Below are 18,576 nucleotides of genomic sequence, written 5' to 3'. Positions count from 1 at the left end.
GGGGGACCTGTAGACGGGAGTGTGATTCCTAGCTTTCTAGGACACACCACTACCCGTATCTGGGAGGACCAGGAAAGGGCTTTGGATACAGGCATTTTGAAATGCCAAACCCGGGAAAAGACTTGTAACTTTTTGCGTAGTTGGGCTGATGCTTGGCCGGAGGAGAGCGAGATGCTCGGCCGATTGAGGGGCACTAGAGTGAGTCACCTTCCTGCCACCATGCACGAAAGGATTGACTCGACGCTGATCACGGCTTTCGTTGAGCGATGGCAGCCGGATACGAACTCTTTCCACCTTCCGTTCGGTGAGATGACGATCATGTTGCATGACGTCGAAGCCATCCTTGGGATTCCCGTAGAGGGAAACCGAGTATCTATTGTCACTGATGCGGATCAGGCAGATTTACTAGCGGAGCTGTTGGCGGTGGATAGGGATGCGCTGTACACAGCGGCAATTGGTATGTGGGATCACGGCGGTGTTAAGATCGCAGCCGTTTTGTAGCGATGTTTGCACCCCACTGCACGTAGGATGCAGGACACACAGCTGGCTGCATATGTTTTTCTTCTTCTCGGGTGTACCTTGTTTCCGGATAAGAGTGGAAACAAGCTCAGGCCACGCGACATAGTTGACGCGTGTGAGCCCGACATAGTAGGCCAGTTTTCTTGGGGGTCGGCTACGTTGGCGTATATGTATCGCCAGTTAGGATTCTCAAGTCGGGCTAATGCGGCAGGTATCACTGGATGTCTGACATTGTTACAAACCTTGATATACGAGTATTTTCCTGCGTTTCGACCACACCGCGACCCCGTTCCTATTGGGGATGGGCAGCCACGTGCCTATGCGTGGAGTCCGCGTTTCGATAAGAAGTCCATTGACCGCCTGCGATCGATACGGTTATTGCTTGACAGGATGTCCCCATTAGAGGTAAAGTGTTTAAATTATTTCTACTTTTATAGTTTGATGCGTTTATTATATGAATCTTACTAATTTTAAAAAATGTGCAGGTGAACTGGATGCCTTTCGGCCGGAACCCTAGTAATAGGGTACCCAGGACCCTTTACACGGGACTGATTCAGTATCGTGAGATCGTAGAGGCGTACATGCCGCAGCGCTGTCTTCGCCAGCTTGGATTTGTCCAAGTTGTTCCTCCTCCACCAGCATGGCCCAGTAAGGCGGTCCGATCTGCGTCGTCGAAGGAGTATGTCGTCCAATGGCCGGCAAGCATGATTGCCACGTGGGAACACTTTCCGATGGTTGCCCGCCTATGGACAAAGGAGCTGCAGCGACCGCCAATTAGGGTGACTGCCCTGTGTGACCAGTACTACATGGAATGGTACAACCGGTATTCGCACCTGAGGTTGATCAGAGACCTCCACCACGGCGACGACGCCGATGATGATGATGTGCCACCGCCCACTGCCGTGGATGCGGTACGTCTCATAAAACATTTGTTGTTGTGTTTTTTTTTATATAATACGTCGTTATATAATTTCATGTGTTTTGTTGTGTGTAGTGGATGGGAAAGATGATGCAAGTGGGACACATAATTTTTGAGGCGAGGGACAGCATGACGAGTGTATCAGGCAGAGCGGCTATTGATGATCTGGAACGAGCCCTTGAGCAGTGGCAGTGGGCGTCACAGAGGGATTACTGATCTGTGGACATTTTATTTATAGAACATTTTGTACATTATAATAGTTGTTTGTAAAAGTTGACATTATCTTTTTAGTTTGTAACATTTGAAATTATTATTTTAAGTTTTTAAAATTTGACATTATCTTTTTAGTTTATAACGTGCAAGATCTTATTAGTGTGCATGCAAGATATAAATTTAGTCAAAATTAGAATACGAAAAATAAATAAATGGAAAAAAATAGCAATAAACATACAAGGTTACATAGAAAAGGTAGGCATACGCGTGAAAAACTAAATGGCAACTAAGTTGTTCCACTGCTGCATCCGGGCATGATACAACGCATCCCAACCTTCTACGCTTGTTCTACAAATGGTGTACCACCAAAGTATGATCGGTGGGACCGGAAAATCGGATGACAAGTCCAATCGGATGAAATGTCTGTATGACGACCCCAGAAATGCAATAGCAACCTCTCTTACCGGTCTAGTGACGGTCTCACGCGAACACCAAGGGAGAACCGTGGTACATGAATAATAAGCTCGACTATGCAAACCAAAGCCGAAATGCATGACTGCATAATTGTAGATGTTTGCAACGGCAAAGAGATCAAGTGGCGCGTCGAACCAATGATTTTGACCGCAAAGTCCTCCTCCCCACCGGATACGCTGCAGAGACCTATCCAAGTCATGGCCGTACACATGGCGATAAACAGCTCGGTTTGAGGCGATTTCACTGTACATCAACTGACGCACTAAACCGTAGTTGTCTTCACCCATCTTAAACACATTAGCCACAACCCGGAATCCGCAGTTACCATCTAAAACCACATCATTTCACCTGTCCAAGAAAGGCATCATGATGTTAGGGATCATGTCCTTATATGGAAAATGTTCAATGTCCATTCTTCCTGTTGCACATATCAATAAACACAATTAACAAGTCAGTAGTAAACTAAACAAACATTCTAAAAAGTAAATTAAAGTAAAGTACTATACCGGTGTCGGGCATATTCACCGACGAAGAAGATTGGCTACCACTTGATGACGATGTACGACCACGGCCACGACCACGAATGTACTCAAACGCACTCATGTTCCGCCGTGGTTGTCGACCCCTTCAGGTTCCTCGTGATCTAAGCACGACGTGTTGAACATGTCATGAAGTACGTGGGTAGCACTACGAATAAATTGAAGGGTGGCTGGAGGACACTTGGTCAAATATCGAGCGAAACTGCTCCAACTCCTCCTGTTCACGGTGGACCGTCTGGGGAACAACATGCTCTCCAATAACGAGCGTCCGCCAGAATGGATGAACCTGATCAACATGTAACGACGCCCTATCTTGCGTAATTACGCGGTGAATGGTGCATGCACAAGGTAGTCCATGAGTCACTGATATAGCACATCTACACCGAATAGCCACTTCATCACCCAACTCTCTCATCCTGTTGTGCTCGCTCAGAATCAACCCTAAGCAGTAGTGTGACACACGACCATGGAGAATCTTAAATATGAAATGACCATACATCATGCCATGTCGACGTCTAGAGTCCTCGAGAGAGTTCTTGATGCCATTTTTCTGAGTATCAATAGCCTTGTGTATTCTCTCGAACAGTGTATCTAGAGCAGAGGTAGAAGAATCAATCCAGTCCTTCAAAGCTCTACGAGCGCTCTCAACTCTACATGTTGTAGTGTTTCCAAAAAGAAGAACTTGGTTTGTCCAATATTTGACAAACTTTTCTCTCTGAGGTATCCACTGCTACATCACATAGTCTACCATTGTCGGGCACCACTGGTACGCATCCTTGAAGTTATCCAAGGCTCGATCGTACTCTGCCTCTGTGGTAGCTTGCAAGATCTTCCGCCACTTACCATTTACCAATCTCTCTGCTGAATCTAAATTCTTGTTGAAAAGGTTGTAGGCTTTGACTTTCACACAGTTGTTGATGTGCTATGTGCACAGTAAATGGCTCGACTCCGGAAACAGCTCCGCTATAGGGGCAAAGAGACCTCCCTCACAATCACTGACGATGGCCGATGGCTGAACATTTGGGCCGATGTAATTTCTCAACTTCTCCAACACCCAATGGTAACTCGCAGCCGTCTCATCCTTCATGACTGCATAACCAATCAGAAAGTTCTGGTTTGTTGGAGCCATCCCAACCATCTCAACCAGTGGGAACTTGTACTTGTTTGTCTTGTACGTTGAATCGATCAAAATCACAAATGGCCAAGACGAAATAATATCAGCACAATCAGGATGCACAAGGAACAAATGAGTCACCTCCGAATGTGTCTTCATCAGATTCAAACCAGTACAGGTAACCACGTGCTTGTGTTTGGTGTAGAAGCTGCTGTATAGGGTTCCTTCCCTCTGACTGTTCAAACCTCAATTTCTGTCTGACGTTGTAGATGTGTCTTCGATTTGGCTGGTCTTCAGGAAATTTCTCTAACACATATGCTAATATTTTAGCAGGCTTCACTTGAACATCACTCATTTCTCTTACAACTAGTTTCGCAGCAGGACTTAGGCCGCTTAACTGTCGATGACCCACTTCATATACTATCATCTCATGGTTGTGATACCCCCATTTACCGTAACCCTTCACTTCCCAACTGTCACGCCTTTGTTGTTGTCGAACATTTACTCTGAACTAACACCCACAACCTTTCCGCTTTGTATCAAACCGAATCGCTTGACTGAAATCTCGTACTCCCTTTTGCGATAACGGTCGCATCTCAAAATGCGATCCATTCTACCATCCCGTTGAGATTTATGACTTGCTACTACTAAACAAAAACCTACTCTAATTGCAACCTGTTTTGCTCAATCAATCGCTTGTTGAGCATCTTCGAACAGACCATCATGTACAAAAATCCCACCATAATCATTTCCGTCTCCACCATAATCCTACAACAATGACATATAAATATAATTACATAAGGATTAAATTAATACATTTGACACAAAATTAACACATAAGTAATTTCAAAATTTTAAATTTCTAAAATTCATTTCTATATTTAACGCATAATACATTTAATTTCTAAATTTACACATAATTAACACAAAATTAACACGTAATTATATATAAAAGTATTCACACATACAAATTAAACATAAATTTGTTTATTTTTTGAAATTATTATCACATATTAAAACATAATTTCAAAATAAACCATAATTTTGTTTTTTTTTTTATAAATTATTCACACATATTTCAAACATAATTTCAATTTAAATTTTTTATTTTTTTTAAAAAAAAAATTATTCACACATATTTAATTTCAAATTTATCAAAATTAAAAAACAAAAAAAAACACAAAAAACAAAAACAAAAACAAAAACAAAACTTTAAATAAAATTAAAAAAAAAACAAACAAAAAAAAAAGAATTCGTGGTGGTGGCGCCTGGCAGGGACGCCAGCACCGTGACTGGGGTGCCTGGCCAAGCGCCCCTGCCACGGTGGCGGCGTCCCGACCAGGCGCCACCTCCACGGCGGCGGCGTCCCGGCAAGACGTCCGCCACCAATTCGTACTTTTACACGGCTAAGTACCTCGTTTTCTGGCGACGATGACGGCTCTCCGGTGCATCTCGCCGACGATGACGGCTCTTCGGTGTTCCCGCGGCGATCCAGTGCTACCCCACATTTTTTGTGAGAGAAAATTTCGTTTTCAGTAAAAATTAAGAAACGGGCAAGATTGTCAAAGTCTTACAAAATGTGGGCTTTAAGTAGAAAAATGTGGGCGATATTTAACAACTCCCAAAGTAAACTGCTAAAAAGTAGAAAAAATGTGGGCGATATTTAAAAACTCCCAAAAAGTAGAAAAAAATCGCAACTCCTTGGTTCCTCCTGAAATTTCCGGATGAACCAAGGAGGATCCGAAAATTTCAGACAGATCCTCCTTGATTCATCTAGAAATTTCAGGCGGAAGTCTTTTTTTTCGTGATTAAATTTTTTTTCAAAAATGATTAATAATATTATTATTATTAGTAGTAATGTTATTATTATTAATGTTGTTGTTATTATTATTATTATTATTATTATTATTATTATTATTATTATTATTATTATTGTTGTTGTTGTTCTTGTTGTTGCTGTTGTTATTTTTAGTATTGTTGTTGTTTTGTATTATTGTTATTAATATTGTTATTATTGTTATTGTTATATTATTGTAATTATTTATTATTATTATTATTATTATTATTATTATTATTATTATTATCGTCCTTATTATTTTTAATAATGTTGTTGGTGATGGTGTTGTTCTGAAATTATTTTTTTTGAATATTAATATTTGTTGTTCAACTTTAATGAAATAATTATATTTGTAATTATTATTGATATTTGATTTTGTACTTATTTAATAAAGATTGAGGGTTCGAGTGTGTTAGATAATTTAGAGTGTTGTATGGTGTGCGCTCGCGCCCATGTAAATCGCGATCGCGCCTGGTAGGCGCGGCCGCAATGAGAGCACGCCTAAACAGCGTACCTCTCTGGATTTCAGCATGGAAGATGAAAGTGAGAGGCGCGGCTGCGCAACATATGGCGCGCCCGCGCTCTGGTCGCGCTTAAACCGCGCCCCTGACTGTAAAATTTCATCAAATGCATATTCTGGAGAGGAGCGCCCGCTCCTGAAAGAGGAGCGCCCGCTCCTCTGTGAGGCGCGCCCGTGCCAAAGTGAGAAGCCCCCGCTCCTCGCTGTGGCGCACCCGCGCCGTGTTTGTCGCGCCCGCGCCATTTGCCTGTTTTGCGGTTATTTTCTAACGGTTAACCCTCATATAAAGAGGGAATTTCGTGAAAAACGAAAGAAAGAGACAGAAAAATATTCAGAGCATTTGTTGATCCTCTCCATAAAATAATTCTCTTATTCTCTTTCAATCTTCTTACAAACTATTGAAAGATTAACCTCTTGAAATTTAGCCTTCCTTTGTGAATTAATCATCCTTATTCGTTTCTTTGTGCTAAGAACGGATTGAGTGTCTTTTGTATCTCAAAGAGAATTTCCGGTTTAACCCAAGCACCGTTGTGGGGGAAATTAATCTCTTTAGGAAAGTGTATACACGCCTAAGACATTATATCAAGGTTTGAGACTCAAGTGGTCACCGGTATTCTCGTGTTCATGTTCGTTGGAAAAGGCTTGGAAGTGAGGCAAGTTTGTAATCTTTCACATTAGGATTTGTCATTTGAATTTTTGTAATTCATTTATTTAATATTGCCTTGCTTGTAATACTTTGATTAGTATTGGAATTGTGTATGATTTTATTATTGTACATGTTTAGGTTTGTTCCCACAATTGTTTAAGTATTTACTTGTTGTAATTGCTGTTTAGAAAACCTAATAGAGTGCTCGTTATGCAATACCACAACGTTTAAATGCGGCTGTTAGGAGGGAGTCATGTCGTTCAGGAATTACGGGGGCACTGCTTCGTCATGAGCAGCAGTATGGGTCTCTAATAGTTGGTCGGGAGAGCATCAGTCACAAGGGAGCCGCCCCATGTACCACCGGGTGGACTGCCTACATCTGACGATGAGGACGAAAAGCGGGCAAGTCATGATGATCGAGACGAAGAGTTGGACCCTCAGGATTATCATACGGTATATAAGGGTCAGCATGGGAGATTTGCTAGTAGTCAAGCGAGTCAACCTACTACCAGCTCAGCAAAGACATGGTTAGTGCAGCAGCCGATGCTAGGTGGTCCTGAGGATGGGACTGTTATCCCTAGTTTTGGTGGTCACGTGGCGTCATATATATGGGGCGGGCAGGAGCGAAATGTTTTGCCCTGTTTTAGTAGGACACAGTTGTGTTCTGAATTGGTTAATTGGCAAGGTCGTCTTGCACAGGAGCACCTCGAATTGATTGATGACAGTGGTCTGTCTCACTTACCCGGGATTATGTTTAAGCGTCTCGACTGGCCGTTGATTTCTGCTTTTGTTGAGAGATGGCAGCCAGATACGAACACATTTCATATGCCATTTGGGGAGATCACGATCATGCTGCACGATGTGTACCATATTCTTGGGTTTCGTGTTGATGGTTCCATGGTTTCCACTACTCCTAGCACGGACGCCACACGGGACGCGTGCTCGGTTACCATGGATATGACTGCGGATGAGTTGAATGAGAAGTGCAATACTAAAACTAATTAGGGGATTTTTATCCTCCAATCACCGTCTGACAAGTGGACCAACCAGGTTCCGCCACGTGTCCTTCACGTAGGCCAATAGGAGCCTGCCACGTGTCAATCACAGATACGTCCTCTGCGGACCAATTGAGACACGCCATGTGTCCACCCATGCCAGATGGGAAAACCGGCCACCAAGGCCCAATCCTGTTTAGAGGCCCGGTCAGCCCTAGGTTTACCCTAAACCTAGAGAGTGGCACGCTTCTCAAGACTATAAATACTCCTCTTAATCCTCATTAAGAGAGAGAGAGAACTCTAATAGCACACGGATTATACTTTAAACACTCTCACCTAGAGAGACTAAACCACTTTAATTTCCGTATTAATTACTCCTTAATCAGATACTAACTTGACCGTTGGAGGCGGAGCTCTCAGGAGTCTCCGTTATTTTGCAGGTACAGGCGGCCGGTTCCAGTCTCGGTGTTGTAACTCTCCCGCAGGACATCAGAAAACCCCGAAACAAAAACCATTTGGCAGGGTAGTGGGGTGCTGACTGAGAGGATTTTTGGTACGACGACTTTGGAGGCGCAGAGACCCTTCAGTGTCCATTATATTGCATACATGTGGTTAGCACTAGGAGGATCACTGTTTTTAGACAAGAGTGGTAACCGCACTTATCCTTCCTTCCTCCACAAGCTTGTTGTTGAAGGTCTTCCGATTAATGAGTACTCTTGGGGTTCAGCTACTCTAGCCTACCTGTATCAGCAATTGGGTACGGCTTCACGAAAAGATGCTGATTCGATCGCTGGTTGTCTCACGCCGCTTCTGCAAGCGTGGATTTACGAGAACTTTCTGTGATTTTGGCCTTAGCAGGGTACCTTGATGAGGGAGCTTAATATCCCTCGTGCGTCTGCTTGGAATGTTGGATCGGGATACCCTAACAAGAGCATGGAGCGCTTCTTAGCCTTTTGTGCTAGACTGGATGAGCTGACTGACCGTGAGGTTAACTGCCTCCCGTATGGAGTTGATCCTGCACGACACGTGCCACCCACTTTATTTATTGGCTGCATCCAGTACCGTAGAATCATTGAGCCGTACATGCTTGATCGAGTGCTTCGACAACTTGGATTCATGCAGGACATTCCAAGGACCATTATTAGGCCTAAGAAGGTCAAGAGACCGACCAACTTGAAGATGTATCGGGTAGAATTTTCGACGGAGATGACATCTGTGATGTGGACTAGGTTTGTCCCTGGTTCGTCTTTCAGTGTAATTTTAGGTACCCACACCAGACTTGGTCGTCGAGCTCCTACGGTCGCTCCTGGTTACATGCAGTGGCTGTATAGATTTTCTCACCCTTGTCTATCTCCTAGGGGTTCATCAGTTGGGAGTAGCAGTATACCTAAGAGGACTAACACGGATTATGTAAGTAGTTGTGTTTCATTATACTATTAATCCGAATTCTAGTAATTGTAATTTCTATAATATGTTGTTTTCTTATTTGCAGTGGATGAGTCGGTCCATGGAGATTCACCAAAGAGCACTGGATGAGTATCCCAAAATGTCGCGTGAAACAAGGGCAATGACTGAGCAGCTGATAGTTGACTGGAAGACGATGATGGGGTTGTACATTACCCTTTATTTGTATTAGTGGTTGCATTTTTATATTACTTTGTATTCGGCATGTAATTGTAAGAACTAAACACTTTCATATTTGGTTTTGTTGGAACTTAGTTTATTTACTTTTATTAATCTATATTACATAGCTAAAACTGTTCAACCTTAGTGAAAGTACATAAATGAGTTCACTACCTAATTAATGCATCCCACATGTTCCTTCTAACTTCGTATTGCTAATCCCATCCATCAACACTTGGCTCGTGGTGCTCGGTCCACCAACCTGCAACCGGGGGAAGAGGTTGCAAGATCAAGACGGATGAAATGTGACTCGCCAACTGTAGCGATCACGAACTCTTGAGTAGGTGCCCTGACCGTGTTTCGTGCGCGCAACGATAACACCGTGATGCATGGGGGTAGTAGCAGGTTGATACGGTGCCTACACTGAGAAGAATCACCCTTGTGTTGAACCAAGTAGAAATAGGAAATAAATCTAGAATTGCTACCATCCAATGCCGTGAATCAACCGCCTCACCATCCCATCGAATACGTTCTACATTCATCCAAACCCTTCCAATCCCGTAAATCCTTTCGTACAACATTGGATGAGCGACGACCTCGTTTGCTATTGTTTCCCGAGCGGTAAACCATTGCGCTTGATCACCAAAGAAGAAGTCAGCCACACAACGAAAGCCACAGTTTCCATCACCAATGACATCCTTCCATGTTGTGATGTAAAGCAACATAGGTCTTGGAAGCAAGTGCAAATGCATTGACTGATGTTACATTGATCTTTTGCACAAAATTTGTTTCGGGGTTTTTTCTGTGTCCTGCGGGAGAGTTACAATTCCGAGACTAGCTTGTTGACCGGCTGTGTACCTGCAAAACAACGAAACTCCGGTTGGATGGAGTTCCGCCTCCGACGATCAAATTAGAATTCGTTCGAAGTGAATAGTGCGAGATAAAAAATGGTTTTCTCTCTGATTCAGAGAGAATAAATGCTTGTTTGGCTTTTGTGCTTTTGTGTTTGAATTTCTGAATGCCCAATAAATGAGGTATTTAACTCTATTTATAGGGTTGGGGAACTGTATCCCCACCAGTAAGGATGTGCCACGTGTCAGCCTGGGATTGGCTCCCACTTGCCCTCTCTAGGACTGACACGTGGCACTCTCTGATTGGGCCACGTGGCTAGGGTATTTTTACCCTAATCATTTGCCCCTCACAGATGACACGTGGCGTGCCACGTGGCATCTGTGACATGGCATGCCACGCAACATCAGCGTGACAGTTGTCACAATGCGGGGAAGGGGACGGTTGGTCTCCTTCCCTCCATTTTTTTTTTTTTTTTTTTTTTTTGGGAAGGGGAGGTGACGGTTCGTCATCCTCCCAATTTTTGAATTTTGAATCAGGGAGATGGCGATTCGCCTTCCCTGACCCCTATATAAGGAGTCCTTCCTCAATCATTTGCAACATTTGCAAATTTCCATAAAATCAAGAAGAGAGCTCTGATACCGGCTGAGAGTAAACACCAATCATTCCTTGTTTTTCACATCCGGCTTTGCATCATTTCCTGACTCAAGACACCCGCAATCTTCCGGCTGAGGTAACTTTCAACCCTTTTTGCATACTTATCCGGTGAGGTTAGCTTGCCATAGATTAGGGTAGCAGCCGGATTTATTTATTTTTGAACAACCGGTGATTCTTGGAAAACTTGTTATATCTGCTCAATAGACCCCCATCCGGTATAAACCACATGGGGTACTGTTGAGGAATTTCTGGGTTGCTTCTCAAGGCTCTCAAAGGACCACCATCCGGTTATGACCGGCTGAGGGATCTTTGAATGACCCCATTTTTTCCAAGGCTACTCAATGTACCTCCAACCGGTTTTAGCCGTCTGGGGGCATTTGGGTAGATAAAGGCCTTTCATAAGACCCTTTGATAAGCCCTCATCCGGTTTTAACCGTCTGGGGAGCTTTTGGAGGAATTCTAAATTTTTCCAAAAGCTCTCAATAGACCCCCATCCGGTTTTAACCGTCTGGGGTGCTTTTGAGTCATTTTATTTTTCTCAAAAGCTTTCAATAAACCCCCATCCGATTTTAACCGTCTGGGGTGCTTTTGAGTCATTATATTTTTCTCAAAAGCTTTCAATAAACCCCCATCCGGTTTTAACCGTCTGGGGTGCTTTTGAGTCATTATATTTTTCTCAAAAGCTTTCAATAAACCCCCATCCGGTTTTAACCGGATGGGGTGTTTTTGGGTAAGTTTGACCAAAAACGTTGACCAGAACCAGATGGGGTGTTTTTGGGTAAGTTTGACCAAAAACGTTGACCAGAACCCAGATGGGGTGTTTTTGGGTAAGTTTGACCAAAAACGTTGACCAGAACCAGATGGGGTGTTTTTGGGTAAGTTTGACCAAAAACGTTGACCAGAACCCAGATGGGGTGTTTTTGGGTAAGTTTGACCAAAAACGTTGACCAGAACCGGATGGGGTGTTTTTGGGTAAGTTTGACCAAAAACGTTAACCAAACCCGGATGGGTGTTTTTGGGTAAGTTTGACCAAAAACGTTGACCAGAACCGGATGGGGTGTTTTTGGGTAAGTTTGACCAAAAACGTTGACCAAACCCGGATAGGGTGTTTTTGGGTAAGTTTGACCAAAAACGTTGACCAGAACCGGATGGGGTGTTTTTGGGTAAGTTTGACCAAAAACGTTGACCAGAACCGGATGGGGTGTTTTTGGGTAAGTTTGACCAAAAACGTTGACCAAACCCGGATGGGGTGTTTTTGGGTGAGTTTCTGAATTCTGATTACTTGATCATTTTTTGCAGGCATTTGTTGAGACTGTCTGCAGCGCTACTATCAGCCTTCAACTTTTCAACTTTCAATTCAGTACCAAGGTACCGCCTGCAATCCTTACATTCTCTTGTCAATTTTCCGGCTAACTAGGTAGTTAGAAATGGACTTACCCAACACACACTTGGCACAACCTAGAACTGATGTCAACCGGTCACCAAGTACGGCTGAGTCTAGGACTGGGGATGCCGCCTGGAAGTGTTTGGTCCATTCTTGTGATAAAAATCCGACCATCTCTACTCATGTGCAGGACAGAATGGCCCGCACAAGATGGACGGCGGTAGATCTGGATTACCAGTCTGAAGGTTCAGCCGGACTTCCGGTTGAAGACATCCCCTACGACCAACCGGGTGTACCCAGTACACCAAGTGATAGAATATTAGAGGGGTCTGAATCTGGTGAGGAGGATGCTGCTCAGAGATCCGCCTCTTCTTCTTTTGCCACAACATCCGGGGAGCCGGATGTCCAAGAAGTGGACAAGGACGCCTTCAAGTGGCCGTCCATAAATAATCCCACTGAGGCGTCAATGAGCGCCCGGGACATTGTTACTTTAAACGCCACTTTGCCGACTTTCTTGGCAAAGAAACCAATAGGGGACGGCTGGGACCTAGTAGTGCCGCCGGCTGAGGCGACGATTGTCTGGGATGACATCCGGGATCATGCGGACAACTACTTTGGCTGCTATGAGGCGGCCTTCAAAGCCGGTCTCCGGTTCCCCCTGCATCGAGCAATCAAGGCCATACTAAGGGGGTATGACCTAGGCGTTTGGCAGCTCACACCCAACTCTTGGGTGAATATTTTGGGATACATTGCCGCCTGCGAGATGCAGGACGTGACGCCTAGCTGGGAGGCGTTTGCACATATGCACTATCTGAGCCATGCCCCAGGCGGCTGGAATGCGTGGTATACCCTGACCACGCATCCGGAGTTCATGATGACCCTGGACAAGCCGTCCAAGTGGTCAAGTTGGAAGAGTAAATTCTACTTGGTGTCATCACCGTCTCTCCAACAGAACCGGAGGCTGCGTACCTACAACACGCAGCCGTTGCTTCTTGGGAAGAAGTGCGCCCTCCCAAAGATACCGGGAGAGGCCTGGGATCAAATTATGGAGCCGGGGCTCTTTAAGAAGACGACCATGCCCCTGGATGACGGGACACATATCATCGTGCCCAAATTTTGGGTTCCTCATCCGGAATGGTTTGGAGACGAGGCGTTTCTCTCCGCCTGCGGTCTGAGTACCATGTTTACCAAACGTACGTCATAGACAACCGGCCTTTTCATCCGCCTGTATTATGCTTAGACTATTCTAACTTTCTTCTTTTGTTTTGCAGAAAAAGGTAGAGAGATGGTTTCCCCGAACATGACCCCGGCTAAATCAGCGGCTGAGCTCCGCAAAGAAAAGCTCGAAAAGAAGAGGGCTCAAGTTGCAGCCCGGAACGAAGGGGTAAGTAACGGATGCTTTCTCTTCTTTTTACCGGATGTATGAGTTTTAGCTCATACCCTTTACTCTGGATGCATATTAACTTGCTAATATTTGTAACTTTTTCTTTTGCAGTCTGGGAGTAAGGCGGTTCCCAGGTCCCTCCGGCAGATGACAAAGACGTCCGGCGAGGCTCTCTCTCAGCCGGCCTCCTCCCGCTAGAGAACCATCCCCATTCCTCCTCCCGTCTCCGGAGCCAGGCCGCCTGCTCAACAAGAGCGGTCTACTTCTGGAGGAAAAAGCCTTAGAGGCTTCACTCCCGGCTCTCAGACGGGAGGAACTGAAACTGAGGAGCCGGAGGCTCTTTATGGTCGGGTGCTTGCTGTAGCATCCGGCTCAAATGCGGCTGGGGGTGTTTCAACCCCTCAGCCTCAATCTCAAGGTATGGCCTCCCCTTTTGAACACCCCTGGCCGCTTGGACCTGTCAGAGTCAAGTCTCAGGCTTCTCAGTCGGGCGATTCTGCAGCCAGCCGGCAAAATATAGGCGGTGCTTATGCCCGTTACTTAACCGGTAGATCTGTTGATGCAGAAACTTCTCGTTGGCCAGATTTGCAAAATTATGCCAAGAGAATGGTCCGGACCCTCACCCGTTCTGAAAGGGAGGCAATCCCGGGTGTAGGGCAGGTCAACATTGACCAACTACAATCACTTGCGGCTGAGGTAAGTGCCGGCTGGGTTACTTTTATGCAAGTTTTCATTTTACCGGATGCTAACTCATCTTTTGCCGGCTGTATTGCAGCTGATGTTACGGATTGATGGACTCCGTGGCCCCCTCCGCCGCAAGCAAGAGTAGGTAAGGGATGCCCAACGAAGGGCAGCCGACTTAGTAGACGTCCATCAGTATAATTCTCTTATGTATGAAGTTGAAACTAAAGCTCGGGAGATGAAACAGGAGGAACTTCTCCGGAGTGCTACAGCTGCTGCTGAGGCTGCTAATAAGAAAGCAGCCGAGTTCAAGAAAGAGGCCTCTGAGGCCGAGCTGAAGGTCAAGTCCCTTGAGGCAGACGTCCAAAAATTGACGGATGCTCAAAAGGGGTATGATGAGCTCAAGGAGGAGGCTGCCAGTGCTAAGAAGGAGCTTGCTGAAGCTCAAGAGGCCTTCAAAGGCAAGCTGGAGGCTGAACAGTCCCGCCTGATCGACGAGAACGAACGGGACTGTGAGGCCCGGATGAAGATGGCCTGGGAGATGCTCCACCCGGAGACGGAGTATGCGTGCTTCGATTTGCGTTATAGATACGCGAGTGAAGTATACGACGCTCAGGTACTCGGGCTGGACCAGCCGGCACCCTTCGACGAATGGGTGCAGGCGGAGTTGGAGCAGGAAGAAGAAGTGCTGGCTGAGGGTGCTGAGACCCAAGGCCAAGCCAATGAAGCTCCCCCAGCCGGTGATAGCCAGCCGTCTGTTGATCAGCCTCAACAACCTCAACCTCCGCAGCAGCAGCAGTAGTGTTATATTTTTGTTTTGTTTCATCTCCGGCCTATGTGCCATGTACTGATTCAACTTTGTTTTTACCGGACGTTGATCCGGGTAACTTTAATATATACATATTAACTGGTACAACCGGTTTTCTCAAGATCTATTTTTGCTTTCAATTATTTCAATTTTGCAAAAAAATTTACAAGTGTTGGGTACGTCTGCCCCTGGACGGGTGCATGCTTCAAGTCGTTCCAACTTGAAGGAGGCATCCGTCCATATTGCTACCCGGCTACTTTAAAGTATCTGCCGGGTGCGATGCCATCTACACTGTCTATGTAGAGCACCGCCTGTAGGGTCTTTAGATAAAGACCGGCTACAGGGCTTTTGGTGAAACACCGCCTGTAGGGTCTTCAATTAAAGACCGGCTACAGGGGCTTTACGTAAAACACCGCCTGTATGGTCTTTAAATAAAGACCGGCTACAGGAGCTTTGAGGAAAACACCGCCTGTAGGGTCTTCAATTAAAGACCGGCTACAGGGGTTTTCGGGCACTAATTGGTGCATAGTAGTTATGGCTGCTTTGGAAGCCGGCTGTCTGTCTTTTTTGGACAGACGGTTTGTAATTGTTGCTTTTTTCGTTAAGCGCGTGCCCCTGTAGGGCTTCAAGATTTTAGACACCGCCTGTATCACCTTTGGGTAATAGGCGCCTGTATCTTGAATTCGAAGGATCATTCAACTGGCGTTGAGTTATGATCCTAGAACAATGTACCACCCGGATGGGAGATATTCTCTTCGACGATTGAAGCCAAATTCAGATCACCGGATGCCTGCCTTTTTGGACAGACGGTTTAAAGTGTAGGCAATTTATGCGCATGCCCCTGTAGGGCTTCAAGATTTTAGACGCCGTCTGTATCACCTTTGGGTGATAGGCGCCTGTATCTTGAATTCGAAGGATCATTCAACCGGCGTTGAGTTATGATCGCTAGAACAATGTACCACCCGGATGGGAGATGTTCTCTTCGACGATTGAAGCCAAATTCATGTCGCCGGATGTCTGCCTTTTTGGACAGACGGTTTAATTTTATAAATGCCCGGCTGCGTATTACGCATGGGACTTTGATGCATCCGGATGAGTATCCGGCTGTGCTATGCACATTTACAAACGAATATATGCAAGTATTTAAACAAATAAGTGCCAGCTGTGCATTGCACAGCTGCGACATGATACAAATTGAGAATAAAGCTTTTTATTAATACTTTATTACAAATTATCAGAAGTAGTACTTTTTTAAGTTATCTACATTCCAAGTTCTGGGTAGCTGTCTACCGTCTGGAGTTTCCAGGCGGTAGGTACCACCTCTAACTTCTTTGGTAATCCGGTAGGGCCCTTCCCAATTTGGGGTTAGTTTTCCTTGCTAATTTGCCCTACCGGTTGCCTCCATTTTTCTTAGAACAAAGTCACCTACTTTAAGAGGCCGCTTGTGCACCCGCTTGTTGTAGGCTCTCGTCATTCTCAGACGGTATAACTCATGACGCAAGGCAGCATTGCCCCTGCGCTCCGGGAGAGAATCCAATGCTAGCCGCATGGCCTCCCAATTAGCCTCTTCGTCATAAAGCATGACTCGAAGTGTTGGCTCATACAGTTCAATTGGCAGGACGGCTTCAGTGCCGTATGTCATGAGGAATGGGGTTTCACCGGTTGCCCCTTTTTCAGTTGTTCTGATGGCCCATAGAACATGTGGCAATTCGTCTGCCCATAGACCACCAGCCTTTTCTATCTTCTTTTTTATGCCGTCTGAGATGAGTTTGTTGAAGGCTTCAACTTGGCCGTTTGCTTGAGGGCGACCTACTGATGCAAAGCAGTGGGTGATTCCTTGATCCCCTAGCCAACTCTTGAGTATAGAAGTTTCAAACTGAGGACCGTTGTCAAAGACCATGGACATAGGCACCCCAAACCGGGTGATAACGTTTCTCCATATGAAGGAGATAACGTCCTTTGTTTTAATGCCCTTGACCGCCTCTGCTTCCACCCACTTGGTGAAGTAGTCTACAACCACCAAGATGTACCTACGCCCGCCTGGGGCTGGCGTGTATGGTCCTAAAATGTCCATGCCCCACTTTGCAAATGGGACCGGGCTGTAGATGGCCGTCAGGTCTGTTACCGGACGGTGGATGAGCCGGCCAAATTTCTGGCACTTGTCACACCTTTTCACCAAATCCATGGCATCTGATTCAAGAGTCGGCCAAAAATATCCCTGCCGCCTGGCTTTCTTGGCTAGGGATCTGCCGCCTATGTGGGATGCACAAAAGCCTGAGTGCAGATCTTCCAAGACCTCTTTTCCCTTTTATGGGGTTACGCATTTTAAGAGCGGCTGGAGATAACCTTTCCGGAAGAGTTCTCCTTGGAACATTTCAAAACTAGCAGCCCGTTTTTTCAACAAAGCCGCCTCAGCAGGAGCCTCCGGCAGGATGCCGTGTGCTAGAAAATCCCGAATGGGGTCCATCCAGGTAGAGCTTCGGTCCAAAACTCCAATGGGATCATGCTCAATACTTCTTTTTTCCATGACCTCCCAGAAGACTGACCTAGGTGCATCAGATGTGGCGGATGAGGCCAGTTTGGACAATGCATCCGCCTGATTGTTTTCTGACCGGGGTACCTGACTTAGTTTAAATTCGTCAAGTGTCCCAACCTCTTCTTTTACCGCCTGCAAGTATTTGATCATTGCCGGATGGGTGGCTTCGAAGTCACCATTGAATTGGCTAACGATCAATTGAGAATCCGAGCAGGCGTCAATCTTTCTTGCCCCTGCTGCCTTACACATGCGGATACCGGCTAGCAGGGCTTCATATTATGCCTCGTTATTCGAGGCTTGAAACTTGAACCGTAGTGCATATTCAGAAGTATCCCCTTCCGGGGATTTGAAAATTACGCCTGCACCACAGCCGTTCATCGTAGAGCTCCCGTCTACATGCACCTTCCAGACCTGATCTGTGTTATCCGGCTAGGGTGGTCTCGTCATTTCCACAATGAAATCGGCAAACGCCTGACCCTTCACTGCCTTTCTTGGCTCGAAGGTGATTTCTAAGCTTTGAATGGCGATTGCCCATTTCAAAAGCCTACCGGATGAGTCCAGGGTTGTCATTGGCCGCTTGAGGGGTTGGTCGGTATAGACCACCACCGGATGTGCCAAGAAGTATGGTTTTAATTTCTTAACAGCCATGAACAAAGCGAGACCAAACTTTTCAACCATGGGATACCGGAGTTCTGCATTCCGGAGGACGTAGCTTATGAAGTAGACCGGGAGCTGTGTGCCGTCTCGCTCAGCTAGGAGAACGGCACTGAGGGCATGATCCGAGGCGGCTAAGTACATGTACAACACTTCACCGGTTAAGGGGCTAACCAGCCGGGGTAACGAGTGAAGGTGTTCTTTTAGTTTCTGAAATGCCGCCT

The 18,576-nt window shown here is 45.7% G+C and overlaps 2 protein-coding genes across 2 annotated transcripts; both read left to right on the top strand.

Annotated features, from left to right (window-relative positions):
• Positions 1–505: 505 nt before the first annotated feature.
• On the top strand, positions 506–1,673 carry LOC110726864 (protein MAINTENANCE OF MERISTEMS-like). Its single transcript, XM_021906383.1, has 3 exons — positions 506–924; positions 1,005–1,430; positions 1,514–1,673. Exons 1-3 carry the CDS (start codon positions 529–531, stop codon positions 1,652–1,654), a joined length of 963 nt encoding a protein of 320 aa, XP_021762075.1. The 5' UTR covers positions 506–528; the 3' UTR covers positions 1,655–1,673.
• A 5,651-nt stretch (positions 1,674–7,324) lies between these two features.
• LOC110726947 (protein MAIN-LIKE 1-like) lies at positions 7,325–8,619 on the top strand. Its single transcript, XM_021906490.1, has 2 exons — positions 7,325–7,681; positions 8,299–8,619. The coding sequence occupies exons 1-2, from the start codon at positions 7,325–7,327 to the stop codon at positions 8,617–8,619; spliced, it is 678 nt and encodes a 225-aa protein (XP_021762182.1).
• The last annotated feature ends 9,957 nt before the right edge of the window (positions 8,620–18,576 follow it).

This window comes from Chenopodium quinoa, unplaced genomic scaffold (assembly GCF_001683475.1).
Source record: "Chenopodium quinoa cultivar QQ74 unplaced genomic scaffold, ASM168347v1, whole genome shotgun sequence".
NCBI lineage: Eukaryota > Viridiplantae > Streptophyta > Magnoliopsida > Caryophyllales > Amaranthaceae > Chenopodium > Chenopodium quinoa.
Note: the sequence above shows the minus strand (reverse complement) of the source record. Positions and strands in the feature narration are given on the sequence as shown.